The sequence below is a fragment of the Phytophthora sojae genome, assembly GCF_000149755.1.
Source record: "Phytophthora sojae unplaced genomic scaffold PHYSOscaffold_4, whole genome shotgun sequence".
NCBI lineage: Eukaryota > Oomycota > Peronosporomycetes > Peronosporales > Peronosporaceae > Phytophthora > Phytophthora sojae.
This window is the reverse complement of record NW_009258118.1, coordinates 4,268,980-4,283,404: the sequence shown is the minus strand read 5'-3', so window position 1 is coordinate 4,283,404 and position 14,425 is coordinate 4,268,980. Positions and strand designations below refer to the sequence as shown.

At 52.6% G+C, this 14,425-nt stretch overlaps 7 protein-coding genes and 8 non-coding genes across 15 annotated transcripts; 8 read left to right on the top strand and 7 right to left on the bottom strand.

Annotated features, from left to right (window-relative positions):
- The first annotated feature begins 51 nt into the window (after positions 1–51).
- On the top strand, positions 52–124 carry PHYSODRAFT_t805. The gene has a single exon. It is a non-coding gene; the product is annotated as a tRNA-Ala (tRNA).
- A 575-nt stretch (positions 125–699) lies between these two features.
- Positions 700–772, top strand: PHYSODRAFT_t806. The gene has a single exon. It is a non-coding gene; the product is annotated as a tRNA-Ala (tRNA).
- A 587-nt stretch (positions 773–1,359) lies between these two features.
- PHYSODRAFT_t807 lies at positions 1,360–1,432 on the top strand. The gene has a single exon. It is a non-coding gene; the product is annotated as a tRNA-Ala (tRNA).
- Positions 1,433–2,007: 575 nt separating this feature from the next.
- On the top strand, positions 2,008–2,080 carry PHYSODRAFT_t808. The gene has a single exon. It is a non-coding gene; the product is annotated as a tRNA-Ala (tRNA).
- A 575-nt stretch (positions 2,081–2,655) lies between these two features.
- On the top strand, positions 2,656–2,728 carry PHYSODRAFT_t809. Its single transcript has one exon. It is a non-coding gene; the product is annotated as a tRNA-Ala (tRNA).
- A 585-nt stretch (positions 2,729–3,313) lies between these two features.
- PHYSODRAFT_t810 lies at positions 3,314–3,386 on the top strand. The gene has a single exon. It is a non-coding gene; the product is annotated as a tRNA-Ala (tRNA).
- Positions 3,387–3,961: 575 nt separating this feature from the next.
- PHYSODRAFT_t811 lies at positions 3,962–4,034 on the top strand. The gene has a single exon. It is a non-coding gene; the product is annotated as a tRNA-Ala (tRNA).
- Positions 4,035–4,619: 585 nt separating this feature from the next.
- On the top strand, positions 4,620–4,692 carry PHYSODRAFT_t812. Its single transcript has one exon. It is a non-coding gene; the product is annotated as a tRNA-Ala (tRNA).
- Positions 4,693–7,418: 2,726 nt separating this feature from the next.
- On the bottom strand, positions 7,419–7,964 carry PHYSODRAFT_300819 (hypothetical protein; the record flags this gene model as incomplete). The annotated part of the gene is made up of 1 exon (XM_009528689.1): positions 7,419–7,964. The coding sequence occupies one exon, from the start codon at positions 7,962–7,964 to the stop codon at positions 7,419–7,421; it is 546 nt and encodes a 181-aa protein (XP_009526984.1).
- A 521-nt stretch (positions 7,965–8,485) lies between these two features.
- On the bottom strand, positions 8,486–9,115 carry PHYSODRAFT_286003 (hypothetical protein; the record flags this gene model as incomplete). The annotated part of the gene is made up of 1 exon (XM_009528688.1): positions 8,486–9,115. A coding segment is annotated over exon 1 (322 nt), but the record flags the coding sequence as incomplete, so codon positions are not given.
- A 257-nt stretch (positions 9,116–9,372) lies between these two features.
- PHYSODRAFT_502127 (hypothetical protein) lies at positions 9,373–9,727 on the bottom strand (the record flags this gene model as incomplete). The annotated part of the gene is made up of 2 exons (XM_009528687.1): positions 9,373–9,588; positions 9,665–9,727. Coding segments are annotated over 2 exons (279 nt in total), but the record flags the coding sequence as incomplete, so codon positions are not given.
- Positions 9,728–10,956: 1,229 nt separating this feature from the next.
- Positions 10,957–11,846, bottom strand: PHYSODRAFT_300817 (hypothetical protein; the record flags this gene model as incomplete). Its single annotated transcript, XM_009528686.1, has 2 exons — positions 10,957–11,363; positions 11,486–11,846. The coding sequence occupies 2 exons, from the start codon at positions 11,844–11,846 to the stop codon at positions 10,957–10,959; spliced, it is 768 nt and encodes a 255-aa protein (XP_009526981.1).
- A 500-nt stretch (positions 11,847–12,346) lies between these two features.
- PHYSODRAFT_503539 (hypothetical protein) lies at positions 12,347–12,850 on the bottom strand (the record flags this gene model as incomplete). Its single annotated transcript, XM_009528685.1, has 2 exons — positions 12,347–12,640; positions 12,740–12,850. 2 exons carry the CDS (start codon positions 12,848–12,850, stop codon positions 12,347–12,349), a joined length of 405 nt encoding a protein of 134 aa, XP_009526980.1.
- A 289-nt stretch (positions 12,851–13,139) lies between these two features.
- Positions 13,140–13,535, bottom strand: PHYSODRAFT_501313 (hypothetical protein; the record flags this gene model as incomplete). The annotated part of the gene is made up of 1 exon (XM_009528684.1): positions 13,140–13,535. The coding sequence occupies one exon, from the start codon at positions 13,533–13,535 to the stop codon at positions 13,140–13,142; it is 396 nt and encodes a 131-aa protein (XP_009526979.1).
- A 9-nt stretch (positions 13,536–13,544) lies between these two features.
- On the bottom strand, positions 13,545–13,874 carry PHYSODRAFT_499387 (hypothetical protein; the record flags this gene model as incomplete). The annotated part of the gene is made up of 1 exon (XM_009528683.1): positions 13,545–13,874. A coding segment is annotated over one exon (330 nt), but the record flags the coding sequence as incomplete, so codon positions are not given.
- Between the last annotated feature and the right edge of the window lie 551 nt (positions 13,875–14,425).

Here is a 14,425-nt window from a genome sequence, read left to right as displayed (position 1 = left end):
TGCGTGCGTGGCAGCGTTTGTGTTTGGGTAGAGCGCGTAGGTTGTTGTCCTGGGGATGTAGCTCAAATGGTAGAGCGCTCGCTTAGCATGCGAGAGGTACAGGGATCGATACCCTGCTTCTCCACTGTGATCAATGTTACTGTGATAAAATCAGTTGGCATCAGCACTCTCCCAAATGTGCACTTCGCGGTTCTTCTGCGAGACCCGCTGACCTTGAGTAACACTTTTGCACTTTTGAGCGCTTTTCGCTCACCTTCTGGCATCCCGCTTTTGACTGCCGTCTTGCTTGTCTGTGCGTGTTCGGTTGCTCGCGTTGTCTGCGCGAGTTTCGGTCCCTTCGCTTCGCCTCATCGGCCGGTTGTGGCGGGGTTTAATTCGCCTTCGGTGTTCCGTGTTGCCAGCACGGTGCGTGCAGCTCGAGCTTGGGCATCTGTTGAAAGCGTGGCGGTCGCTCGAGGCTCTGGCGCTCGCGACGGTCGGGGTGCGGCGCAGTGCGGTGAGTCTGTCTGCATCGGGTTGGTGTGGTGCAGATTGCGCGTTGGATTTTGGTGTGTAGAGTGAGTAGTGAGGGGTTAAGGGGGGAGGCGAGGCATGCGGACAGATAGCGTGGCAGCGTTGCGTCGGTCTGAGGCAGCGTGGTGTTTGTGGTGCGTGCGTGGCAGCGTTTGTGTTTGGGTAGAGCGCGTAGGTTGTTGTCCTGGGGATGTAGCTCAAATGGTAGAGCGCTCGCTTAGCATGCGAGAGGTACAGGGATCGATACCCTGCTTCTCCACTGTGATCAATGTTACTGTGATAAAATCAGTTGGCATCAGCACTCTCCCAAATGTGCACTTCGCGGTTCTTCTGCGAGACCCGCTGACCTTGAGTAACACTTTTGCACTTTTGAGCGCTTTTCGCTCAGCTTCTGGCATCCCGCTTTTGACTGCCGTCTTGCTTGTCTGTGCGTGTTCGGTTGCTCGCGTTGTCTGCGCGAGTTTCGGTCCCTTCGCTTCGCCTCATCGGCCGGTTGTGGCGGGGTTTAATTCGCCTTCGGTGTTCCGTGTTGCCAGCACGGTGCGTGCAGCTCGAGCTTGGGCATCTGTTGAAAGCGTGGCGGTCGCTCGAGGCTCTGGCGCTCGCGACGGTCGGGGTGCGGCGCAGTGCGGCGCGCAGTGCGGTGAGTCTGTCTGCATCGGGTTGGTGTGGTGCAGATTGCGCGTTGGATTTTGGTGTGTAGAGTGAGTAGTGAGGGGTTAAGGGGGGAGGCGAGGCATGCGGACAGATAGCGTGGCAGCGTTGCGTCGGTCTGAGGCAGCGTGGTGTTTGTGGTGCGTGCGTGGCAGCGTTTGTGTTTGGGTAGAGCGCGTAGGTTGTTGTCCTGGGGATGTAGCTCAAATGGTAGAGCGCTCGCTTAGCATGCGAGAGGTACAGGGATCGATACCCTGCTTCTCCACTGTGATCAATGTTACTGTGATAAAATCAGTTGGCATCAGCACTCTCCCAAATGTGCACTTCGCGGTTCTTCTGCGAGACCCGCTGACCTTGAGTAACACTTTTGCACTTTTGAGCGCTTTTCGCTCAGCTTCTGGCATCCCGCTTTTGACTGCCGTCTTGCTTGTCTGTGCGTGTTCGGTTGCTCGCGTTGTCTGCGCGAGTTTCGGTCCCTTCGCTTCGCCTCATCGGCCGGTTGTGGCGGGGTTTAATTCGCCTTCGGTGTTCCGTGTTGCCAGCACGGTGCGTGCAGCTCGAGCTTGGGCATCTGTTGAAAGCGTGGCGGTCGCTCGAGGCTCTGGCGCTCGCGACGGTCGGGGTGCGGCGCAGTGCGGTGAGTCTGTCTGCATCGGGTTGGTGTGGTGCAGATTGCGCGTTGGATTTTGGTGTGTAGAGTGAGTAGTGAGGGGTTAAGGGGGGAGGCGAGGCATGCGGACAGATAGCGTGGCAGCGTTGCGTCGGTCTGAGGCAGCGTGGTGTTTGTGGTGCGTGCGTGGCAGCGTTTGTGTTTGGGTAGAGCGCGTAGGTTGTTGTCCTGGGGATGTAGCTCAAATGGTAGAGCGCTCGCTTAGCATGCGAGAGGTACAGGGATCGATACCCTGCTTCTCCACTGTGATCAATGTTACTGTGATAAAATCAGTTGGCATCAGCACTCTCCCAAATGTGCACTTCGCGGTTCTTCTGCGAGACCCGCTGACCTTGAGTAACACTTTTGCACTTTTGAGCGCTTTTCGCTCAGCTTCTGGCATCCCGCTTTTGACTGCCGTCTTGCTTGTCTGTGCGTGTTCGGTTGCTCGCGTTGTCTGCGCGAGTTTCGGTCCCTTCGCTTCGCCTCATCGGCCGGTTGTGGCGGGGTTTAATTCGCCTTCGGTGTTCCGTGTTGCCAGCACGGTGCGTGCAGCTCGAGCTTGGGCATCTGTTGAAAGCGTGGCGGTCGCTCGAGGCTCTGGCGCTCGCGACGGTCGGGGTGCGGCGCAGTGCGGTGAGTCTGTCTGCATCGGGTTGGTGTGGTGCAGATTGCGCGTTGGATTTTGGTGTGTAGAGTGAGTAGTGAGGGGTTAAGGGGGGAGGCGAGGCATGCGGACAGATAGCGTGGCAGCGTTGCGTCGGTCTGAGGCAGCGTGGTGTTTGTGGTGCGTGCGTGGCAGCGTTTGTGTTTGGGTAGAGCGCGTAGGTTGTTGTCCTGGGGATGTAGCTCAAATGGTAGAGCGCTCGCTTAGCATGCGAGAGGTACAGGGATCGATACCCTGCTTCTCCACTGTGATCAATGTTACTGTGATAAAATCAGTTGGCATCAGCACTCTCCCAAATGTGCACTTCGCGGTTCTTCTGCGAGACCCGCTGACCTTGAGTAACACTTTTGCACTTTTGAGCGCTTTTCGCTCAGCTTCTGGCATCCCGCTTTTGACTGCCGTCTTGCTTGTCTGTGCGTGTTCGGTTGCTCGCGTTGTCTGCGCGAGTTTCGGTCCCTTCGCTTCGCCTCATCGGCCGGTTGTGGCGGGGTTTAATTCGCCTTCGGTGTTCCGTGTTGCCAGCACGGTGCGTGCAGCTCGAGCTTGGGCATCTGTTGAAAGCGTGGCGGTCGCTCGAGGCTCTGGCGCTCGCGACGGTCGGGGTGCGGCGCAGTGCGGCGCAGTGCGGTGAGTCTGTCTGCATCGGGTTGGTGTGGTGCAGATTGCGCGTTGGATTTTGGTGTGTAGAGTGAGTAGTGAGGGGTTAAGGGGGGAGGCGAGGCATGCGGACAGATAGCGTGGCAGCGTTGCGTCGGTCTGAGGCAGCGTGGTGTTTGTGGTGCGTGCGTGGCAGCGTTTGTGTTTGGGTAGAGCGCGTAGGTTGTTGTCCTGGGGATGTAGCTCAAATGGTAGAGCGCTCGCTTAGCATGCGAGAGGTACAGGGATCGATACCCTGCTTCTCCACTGTGATCAATGTTACTGTGATAAAATCAGTTGGCATCAGCACTCTCCCAAATGTGCACTTCGCGGTTCTTCTGCGAGACCCGCTGACCTTGAGTAACACTTTTGCACTTTTGAGCGCTTTTCGCTCAGCTTCTGGCATCCCGCTTTTGACTGCCGTCTTGCTTGTCTGTGCGTGTTCGGTTGCTCGCGTTGTCTGCGCGAGTTTCGGTCCCTTCGCTTCGCCTCATCGGCCGGTTGTGGCGGGGTTTAATTCGCCTTCGGTGTTCCGTGTTGCCAGCACGGTGCGTGCAGCTCGAGCTTGGGCATCTGTTGAAAGCGTGGCGGTCGCTCGAGGCTCTGGCGCTCGCGACGGTCGGGGTGCGGCGCAGTGCGGTGAGTCTGTCTGCATCGGGTTGGTGTGGTGCAGATTGCGCGTTGGATTTTGGTGTGTAGAGTGAGTAGTGAGGGGTTAAGGGGGGAGGCGAGGCATGCGGACAGATAGCGTGGCAGCGTTGCGTCGGTCTGAGGCAGCGTGGTGTTTGTGGTGCGTGCGTGGCAGCGTTTGTGTTTGGGTAGAGCGCGTAGGTTGTTGTCCTGGGGATGTAGCTCAAATGGTAGAGCGCTCGCTTAGCATGCGAGAGGTACAGGGATCGATACCCTGCTTCTCCACTGTGATCAATGTTACTGTGATAAAATCAGTTGGCATCAGCACTCTCCCAAATGTGCACTTCGCGGTTCTTCTGCGAGACCCGCTGACCTTGAGTAACACTTTTGCACTTTTGAGCGCTTTTCGCTCAGCTTCTGGCATCCCGCTTTTGACTGCCGTCTTGCTTGTCTGTGCGTGTTCGGTTGCTCGCGTTGTCTGCGCGAGTTTCGGTCCCTTCGCTTCGCCTCATCGGCCGGTTGTGGCGGGGTTTAATTCGCCTTCGGTGTTCCGTGTTGCCAGCACGGTGCGTGCAGCTCGAGCTTGGGCATCTGTTGAAAGCGTGGCGGTCGCTCGAGGCTCTGGCGCTCGCGACGGTCGGGGTGCGGCGCAGTGCGGCGCAGTGCGGTGAGTCTGTCTGCATCGGGTTGGTGTGGTGCAGATTGCGCGTTGGATTTTGGTGTGTAGAGTGAGTAGTGAGGGGTTAAGGGGGGAGGCGAGGCATGCGGACAGATAGCGTGGCAGCGTTGCGTCGGTCTGAGGCAGCGTGGTGTTTGTGGTGCGTGCGTGGCAGCGTTTGTGTTTGGGTAGAGCGCGTAGGTTGTTGTCCTGGGGATGTAGCTCAAATGGTAGAGCGCTCGCTTAGCATGCGAGAGGTACAGGGATCGATACCCTGCTTCTCCACTGTGATCAATGTTACTGTGATAAAATCAGTTGGCATCAGCACTCTCCCAAATGTGCACTTCGCGGTTCTTCTGCGAGACCCGCTGACCTTGAGTAACACTTTTGCACTTTTGAGCGCTTTTCGCTCAGCTTCTGGCATCCCGCTTTTGACTGCCGTCTTGCTTGTCTGTGCGTGTTCGGTTGCTCGCGTTGTCTGCGCGAGTTTCGGTCCCTTCGCTTCGCCTCATCGGCCGGTTGTGGCGGGGTTTAATTCGCCTTCGGTGTTCCGTGTTGCCAGCACGGTGCGTGCAGCTCGAGCTTGGGCATCTGTTGAAAGCGTGGCTCAGGGCAAATAATAGTAAATACGAGACACCCAATTTTGCTCAAAAAACGAATCGGCACCGGATGCCCAGATGTATTTATCAAAGTTACTCATCTGAGCACGCTACTCAGCTAGATCAAAGTCTCGAATCGGCTGCCGATACACCCCAACTTATTAGCTCGTTCGCTGCTACCGCCGCAACATTAGATCGAAGCTCAGTAGAGCGAGCTTTCCGTTTGTTCCTGCCGCCGACAGAAGCATCCGCAGCAGCTATAGAGCTTTAAACGACGAACCCATCTTAACACTAATACTCATCTCCCTTGATACTTCTCTGTAGGTAGACCCGGAAAGAACGCTTCTACAGTGAAATGAACATTGCCGTGTAGACCCAGATGCTCGACAACAGCCTTCTTCATCGCAGCAGTGTAAAATGGTACGACCGCGTCGTTTTTCACCTTCCTTGACCTCCAGGCAGGCGAGGGCGACTTGGTGGGGCCCGCACCATTGCAGAAATGATCGCGCGCTGAGCGACCGAGAGTGGAAAAATTACTGGCTTGAAACTGGTGTATTCCTCAACAAGTCAAGCGCTGTATTAGCACGCCCGGGCGGGCGCGCCCGGGGGGGGAACGTAGTTTGTACGAACCTTGCTTTGCTTTGCTTTACTTTATTATAATAATCACATGTGAAAGTTGAATGTTAATTACACTGTAAAATGCATAAATAAAAAATACATAATATGAAATATAAGAAATGATAGTAATTGTCACACAAAAACATCAATGTTTCGTCGTGTCGGTTTATCACGTGAAAACCGACATGGCTTCGAAAAGGTCTACTGCTGCCACAGTGTATATCTGAGCAGGATGGAATTGTTCATCGTTGTATTATTCGCGTACTGCTTAGTATAACTTCTGCCTGGTACTAACATGTCATATGCCTAGACACCATACCCGTAAAGAAATTCCCCCTGGCGCTTCAAAGCGTACTTCTCCGGTCCGGAAAAGAATTAACAGTTCACAAACCAATGCATATCTGAAAAAGTAATCTCTGTATTGATGCTGCGAAACCTGCATTCGAAAGCTCTAAGTGCGGGCTTTCTAGGTATCTTTTTTACGAGCGCTTAACACGACACAGTATCTAACTACCATACTCGCAATGGGGGCCCTCCACGACTCCTCTAAGGTTTTTTTCGCTGTGTCGTTGTTTGTTGGAATTACGTAAAACTAAAATTATTATGGTAAAGTACTATAAACAGTTGTTCCATACAACCCCACAGTTTCGTTGAAATAGCCCTCCCTTTCGGTTGTTTTAGCAATCTGAACCATGAGTTTTTTTTGCTGGTTAGATTGATATACGACAAATCAGTGTTCGAATCCCATTGATTTCAGCCAATAGAACCAGCCTCAATATTAGACCCATGATTTATCAGATGATGTACTATGAATTAGAGAAACTGAAGTGCACCACACAAAAGATGGCGAATCCCACTTTCTACCGCAGCTGGCTCACATGTCAGCGCTGTCGGAGATGCACTTGACGAGAGTCCACGCCGCTGCTTGTAGTGCAAGAGCTTGTAGTCGTTGTGTCCGTGGTGCTTGATCACTGTTTCCATGATGTTCTGAAGGGTCAGGAAACAGTGGTCAAGCGTGTCGGACGTTGTAGTGCGGTAGGCTCGCGCTACCGCATCGATGAGCTGGTCGATTGTGTACGTTTCCTCTTGGTACTGTAGCGATTGAATAGAATGGAAAAAGCCCAAATCTAAAACGTTCATATCGGGCGAGCGCGCTGGTTGACACTTCATCCTGATGTCCCAGCCATCCTCTTTGCCAGCGGCAGCAATCTCCTCGTCCTTCTCGAGGACGTGAGGGCTCGCATTATCCTGCTGTATAAATATTACTCGCCGTTTGCCACCTACTAATCATATTAGTAATAACCAACAATTAATATTAGTAGTAATATAGTAAGTCAACAAAGCAGAATAATATGCCTGGCCATTTCGTCCGAATAGCTGGGAGAACCTTAGTCTTGAGCATCTTCACGTAGACGGAGCGGGTCATATTTACGCACTACGTAATAATAGTACCCTTGGGACGGTTGACGGACGTTCGAAGCGCAACCGACTCTTCCACGATTGGCCAGATGCCGATCTTGCCATCAAATTTTCACTTTCGATGACTGCCAAAGCGCAGCCGCGCTACGGCTGCAAAAAACATAACCTTACCTATGTAGCGCTTGTTAGGCGACGAAGTGTAGGGCGCTGTCTCGTTAGCTGTCAAGTAGAACGTGTTTGTGGCCTTGTACATATTGAACCACTTCTCGTCAATATGGATCATGTCGTACATATGATGCAGTCGATACATCCTTGCACCTACATATTATATCAATTAGGGAAAACCAATTATTATTAGTAATATCATTATGCGTATCACTTCCTCATATTAATGCTGTTACCAATAGGCCGCTCGACGTGCGCCAGCGCGTACGCCAAGCGCTTCCACTTGTGGTCTTCCGACAGCGTCGGCTTCACGCGAACAGTGACGCGCTGCACCAGCTTCTTGCTGATGTAGCGCAGCAGGGTAGTCTTGGGGATGTTCGTGGCGTGGGCCAAGGCTCCCAAAGTCTGCCACCGTCGGTGGGGAGTGGCCGCAATGCGGGCCACTCGCTGGGCGATGAGCACCGTCGACGTACTTGCGGGCGGTCGCCCTCGCCGAGGCTTTGGCAGGCTCAACAGCTTTTGCATGAAAATCTTGGTGGCTTGCTGGCGGCAGCAACCAAACCTGGATGCCGCTGCCGACGCTGCACCACGCTTCAAGCGGCCGCCCACAGACCGCTCAGCGAGGAACAGCGCGATGGCTTGCCGCGTTTCCTCAGGTATGTCGGCGGTGCCCTTGGCACGTCCCATTGTGGTGTTGCTGGCTTGTTTTGTTGTGCCGATAGTGGCTGGCTCCTTTTGTTGTGTCGACACCTTCATATTAGTGCTGGTCGCACATCATAGTTGCTATTATTTTTACCCAATAAAATAAAGCGAGGTTTTATTAGAAAAACCTAACTGTTAATTCTTTTCCGGACCGAAGTACACGACGTCGATGCCGGTGACTGTCTTCCGGTTGCCGTGCTCTGTGTAAGTCACCGCAGCGCGAATCAAGTTGGCCAGGTAGACCCTCAGCACAGCTTGCGTTTCATGGTATACGAGTGCCGACATTCAGATGACGCCGGCGCGGCGAGCCAACCTCCGAATCGCAGGCCTAGTGATGCCTTGAATGTTGTCACGAGAATTATGCGATGACGCTTGGTGTCGCCTTGTCCGAGGCCTTGGGCCCACTTACCTCGTCCAGCCATGTACAGAGCAAATTGCGAAGTGTGTGTGAAGTGTAACAGTGATATGTGAATGTGGGGTTCGAGTTGCTTTTAGGTGGAGAAGGGTGCTGTATCATTATTTAGTTTCCGAGCCATTACAGTAGCGGGATGGCTCGTGCGTTTTTTTAGTGGGCCAGTGCCGTGATGGGCTACCTCAGCACTGTGAATGTGCATCCTTATACTGGCGCTAGGCTACTGTTGCTGGCTACAAGTCGAAGTTAAACCTTCTAGAGCAACCTTCAGCACACCCATGTACATCAGTAGCTCCTTGTGATGACGACGAGCAGCCTTCCGATCCTCCTTACGCAACCTGTATAGCTGTAGTAGTTCCGGTGACGAAGTGGGTCCATCGCAGTGCCCTTGTAGGGCGATGCACTGTTCCAACCACAATAGCAGTTGCTCTCCCTCCGGAGCCGTCGGCCTTGCACGCTCTAGCGACGGTGCAGCGAGAGTTTCTGTCGATCCAGGGCTTCCAGGCGAAGGTTTCTGGCCTGATGCGGGTACGATCACGCCACCCCTAGCAGAGATTCTGCGCTGGTTAGCCTGGTCCTGAACGCATCTTGTAGCTCTAGCTAGATCGGTGCGCGTGTGCTTCGACGCTAAGCACATACTGCGAAACTTTCTCTTCAGACTCATGGCGTCCCTGTGCTTCTCCGTGGGATTCTTCGCGGCATTGTACGCAGCAGAAACAGCTTCCAAGTCAGCTCTCGTAGCTGGTAAAGTTGCTTGGATAATCTTGAGCAAGCTGTGCATCTCGCTGGTGCTGTAGTTGGTAGATCCCTGACGCTTTGTTATCTATCCACGTAGAAGGTGTTAGCGTGTGATCAGGTAGCTCTTCATATAACTCGTATAAGGGCGACGCACCTAAGCTGGACGCTGAGACTTCGGAAATGAATCCTCTGGACTCTGGTGGAAGGTCGCATAGCGTACCCAATTGGAGTTTGAATCCGATGTGCGCCGATTGGAATCAGATGCATTTTCATGTAACTACGGGGCTGCGGCTAGCCTATCACTACATCCACTTACAGATCGGTCTGCTCCCAGCTATGTTGGCCCAGACGAGTCGTGAGTTGGCACTGCGTATCGTTGTAGAGCTGCAGGTTGATGTACTTGTTAATGTCGACAATCGTACCAGGAGTTGGTAGCAGCTCGGAATCACACTCGAGGTTCCAGAGCGTCGCGGTCAGCAGAAGAGAGTCGATCTCTTGTCGGTTTGCTTCGTACGATGCCTTGAAAACCTACACGGCAGCCGCAGTAGTACATAGTTAGCAGCATAGATGCACAACTGGCAAAGGCGATAAAACACACACGTACACTGAGCATATCCTCAAGTGACTCGGGAGCTTGGGCGTCCACAAAGTGCATTCGGATCAGCTTCCACTGCCCATACGCGTGGCGCCCCCTGCTGTTATTCTATGTAAGCTACATACACGTGTGTGTACAAACCTTCTGTGCCTATACAAATACCGGTTTTGTGTCATGCGTTAGCGTTTAGTCCCTTATCTCTCCGATACTATACATAGTTCTTACGAACTACGAAAATCTAAGACACAATTGTGATTGGCTAATACTATCCTGTATCCCATACGTGGGTGTATCCCTCTACAAAACAAATTCGGTATTGAGGTGTTATGTCAGTCTACTCCAAAAGTACAGAGCTGTTCCGGGCAGACCATGGCGTTGTTTACAAGATTTTTCTAGCACAGCTCTTCGACATGTGCAAAATGTGATCTATGATGCGAGTTTTTGTCGCAGAGAGGAACGACCCGGGTAATCAATCTATCACAGTATTGGTATGGAAGCCTGTTGTTCTGTACGTCATATTGGTACCAGGACGCAAAATGGAGAGCTGTCCCCAGCGCGACCTTGTTCATTGCTAAAAGCACGAGACGGCGTTTTAAAGATTGAAAAACAAACTACCGAATTCCTCGATGAGCTGTACCCCCATTTTTTCCTCGAAAAGCTGTATCCCCCAACCGGGTTTGTTATACTAAGTGATGGGCAGCTTTCGAGGGGACTTCCTCGATGAGCTGTATCCCCCAGCCATAATATTAGCCAATGAGATCGTTTGGCTCTCAATTGCCATTCTCCCAGTCGATCGAAGAAGCGCTAATGGCAAGTGCGGTTAAACGTGTTGCTCTGTACAATTACTGACGTCCTTGGATCGAACAGGAGGGGAGTCCAGCGCCTACAATCGCTGGAGTAGATATTGTCGGGTGTGATGCAGGAGACGCGGGGAGGAGCTGCACAGTACACAATCTCTGTGGCAAGCCTCTAAAGATCGATGATGTCATCGTATTTAGAGGGGAGGCAGTCATGGCAGATAACGGAGACGTCGCGTATGCTGTGAAGGCGTATGTGATCCGTTTGGGAGCTCAATTGTGCCACGTAGGCTTTTGACTTTTGAGGCAGAGGACAGCTTACGAGAACAAGATGGCTACGGTGGTCGAGGATTTACGGAAGTCCAACAACAGCCAAAAGCGACGTCGCTCTGAGCGGAACAAGGGAATAGTACGTTGTTTGATGCTTACGGATGTAGAGGAATATTTTCGAGCCTAACATCGAGCAGTAGGTCTGTGAGTTGAATCTCATGATCTCCTTCTGTCTCAACGTCTTGTGTTGGCTGCTGTGCTGACTTGCTCCGATGCATTTGGCTCAGGTACACTCGGTTTCACTGCGTATCCAATCGACGCAAACGTTTTGGCAATAGTAGCGCTGGAAATCGCGTCCCACGACGCTACCAGCCACCGAATAATGTCTTCCCGCTCTGGAACCGGTTCTCTAACACCGCCTTGTAGTCCATCCATCTTGCGAACTGCCCAATCATTGTACTGGTTGCGAATGCCATGCTTCACGGGCTTGTTAATGCCAACATCACATGGCTGTAGTACGCAGGTGTAGCCACCAGGTATTATCTCCAGCTCTGTCCCAATGTCATTGAGAGTCCGAATAAATGAGGGCTGTATGTGGCACTTAAACTCGTCCAGCATCAGCATCGACGATGGATGTGATGCTGCATAAGGTTTCCATACCTTATCAAACCAAATCTGACAGCCCCGCTCATCCATCCACCCGTTTAGCACCCAAAAACACCGGGCGGAAGCAGTCTATCAAGACTTTGTCCAATCGTCGCACCAGCCTTCGCTTTGAACACCACAAAGAGGGGGAGCTTCGTTCCATTTTGAGCGCACGTCACACAAGCGGTAAGCCTTCGGGAGTTAGAGCCACTACCCCGAATTGAGACGGTCCGCGCATTGACTTCATTTATCGTAGTGTCCGCCGTCATCTCGAAAAATATTGCGGTCTCGTCCATATTAACTCGAAGCGCGGGTGGTGTGCCTTCCAATGTACCTCCAGGCTCAAAGCGCTCGTTGACTGCTGCCACAAACTCATTGCGGATTTCCTGCCAGTGTCCGCTGAGCTTTTGACCGACCCGTGTCTTTCGGCGGATGCTGAGACGATGGCGATGTAAGTACGGATACACCCACTTCCACATAGCCTTTCGGCTGCCACCTTGAAAACTTGGATTGATTGTAAGGGCCTTCGCTATCACCTGGTTTGTAGACACAGCTAGCTAGTGGGATCGCCGCTCAATTATCCACGCAGCCAGCTCCACTTCTAACTCAGCGTCCTGACGGGGCCGTCCAGCGTTTAGTGTCTTGGCCCGAGGGTTGCGGGATACGGTGGCCTTCAGCTTAGCTTGGTTGGTGGCCCAGCGTCGGATCTGGGCTGCTTGCACACCATGTTTGCGCGCAACAGGCTTCACTTGGCCAGCCTCAGCCTCCAGCACGATGAGCAACTTGTCCTTGGCGCTGAGGTACCTTCTCCCCATGTTTGTTTTGGAATGGCGTGCGCAGGCCTTCCGATAATAATACTGCAATAGTACTAGCACAATGGTAAGAACTAAACTATTATGACTGATAACGGCAACAGTTAAGTATATTATTGGAGTGGAAAGTATTGTATTGATCATTACCTTCATCACTATCGAGTGACTTACTGTCCGTTCACCACCTTGGTGACGGTACCCGCATTCCAGAAGCGCCGATTAAGCTTCAAGAACAGCACCGTTTCAAGGTGCACCGGTAGCATACCCTGTCGGTTGTTCGACAGCGTGTGCTTCGCGACACTGAACAAACGTTCGACAGCGTTAGAAGTTGGAGGGATGTAGCGTACCCCTCCAAACTTTTTCTGCGCCGTGCGCGGCTTCTTCCTCGCCGACAGGACCTGGTCCACGAAGCCTTGGGGTCGCCCTCCGGGGCTGGGAGTTACGGTAGCGGCGGCGACGGTCTCGAACAGACTCAGCATGAGCTGCTGGTCCTCCGTCAGCTCCTCGGTTTTGTCCGCCAGCGCAAGCACGCACGCCGCTTCGAAGTCTGGGTCCTTCACGATGGCAGCATCGGCTACAAGGTGCTTGTCGACAACGGGATGCTTCTCGACGAGCGCATCAAAGATGTCGCGCACGTCGAGAAGCGTGGTGCTGACCTCCTGCAGCTTCATTGTCGAGCTCTGAAAATCACGGAGCTGGTCGCGGAGGGCACGCAGGCGATTCTCTTGGCGGCGAGTCGGCATCAACGATACGTTGTCGTCGTCGTCCGTGTCCAGCGCGTCGCGTAGGTCAAAGTAGCGCTCGAGCATCTTGAACGTGGAGCCCCATCGAGTCGCCTGGCGAAGTACCGGGCGCAAATTGGTCTTTTGCCTGAGAGAAAAGCAAAAGAGCAAAAAAGCAAAAAAATACAATTTAGATCGGTACAATATATCACGATCTCAAAAAAGCACAAAGCACAAATTACCTCAGTCGATTCGCCTTGTTCAGTCCTCGCAGCTTTCGCATGAGTTGCTGCATTTGCTCCAGCAGCGGCTCGTAGTCGGAGAGGTACACGTTGACCGCCAAATTCAGCCGATGGCTGGCGCAGCCGATGAACGGCACCTGAAGCAAATCAGCCAACCTAGTGTTGACAGAGCAATTGTCAGCTACAAGGTAGATGATGCTGGAAATGTCCCGCTTGAAAAACGGTAGAATACCGGTCAGGACGGCGACGTGGCTCTCAGCCATCTGGTCCTCAACACCGTCATCCGCGATTGGAGCCAATGCCAGGAGAACCTTCTCAGAGCGCTGGTCGTGCTCGAAAACCGAAAATACGGCGACGTAACGCTCCGAGTGGAAACTCCACCCGTCCAGCATGATACCGAATTAGAGAGTGATGAACGCACTGATGCCAATCTCGACCTCCTTGGTCACCAAGACCGCGTACTTCAACAGCGTCTCGGTGCAAATCCGCTTCATCGTCGTGTACTTGTCCACAGTCGGGTGTTCGCAGAACGAAAAAGGGAGGTTGCACTCAGTGACAAAGTCCAGCCAGCAGTAGACGGTCTGGCTCTTCTGGTCGATAAAAACGACCAGCGTCCCCGAGTTGAAGCCGCTGTTCGCCAGCGTGGCCACGTAGTCGGGGTGCTGCTTCAGCACGTGGCTAAAGAGGTTCGAGTAGCCCATCTTGACGTCTTGTTTGGCTACTGTGCCACACTAGCAGCGAAAGTGCTCAGTGGGCTCATCTCGTCGAGCAGCGGGGTGAAGAAGTAGGTGCAGACTTGCTTGATCGTGAAGGATGTTTGCGAATGCATGATGAATTCAGAAATGGTAGATAAGGTGCTGGTAGTACGCTAGAGTGGATGAGATGAACAGCTCTCTTGAAGGCATGCCCTGTGGCGTAATTACGAGCTATCTGGTGGCTGTCGTGAAGAGTTTAGCAAAACACTTTTTTACAGTGTCGTAAAAAAGTGTTTTTCGTAAAAAAAAAACAATAGGGGTAATTACCTGTAAAAATACTTTATTGACCAAGAAATGCTTTTTACAAAAAATAAGTTATTTACTGAGAAATATTGTACTGGATCTGCAATACAATGATTATTTCGGAAGGCCTGGGCGTGCGGCGTGCGGCCCCCAAAGATTTTGATTATTTTAGACCAATGATAAGTGGTTGGGTCTTAAAGGATTCCTCGATGAGCTGGCCCCCTTTGGTGATGTGGGAAAGCTCATCGAGGAATTCGGTAGAACACACTATTCCAAGTGAATTG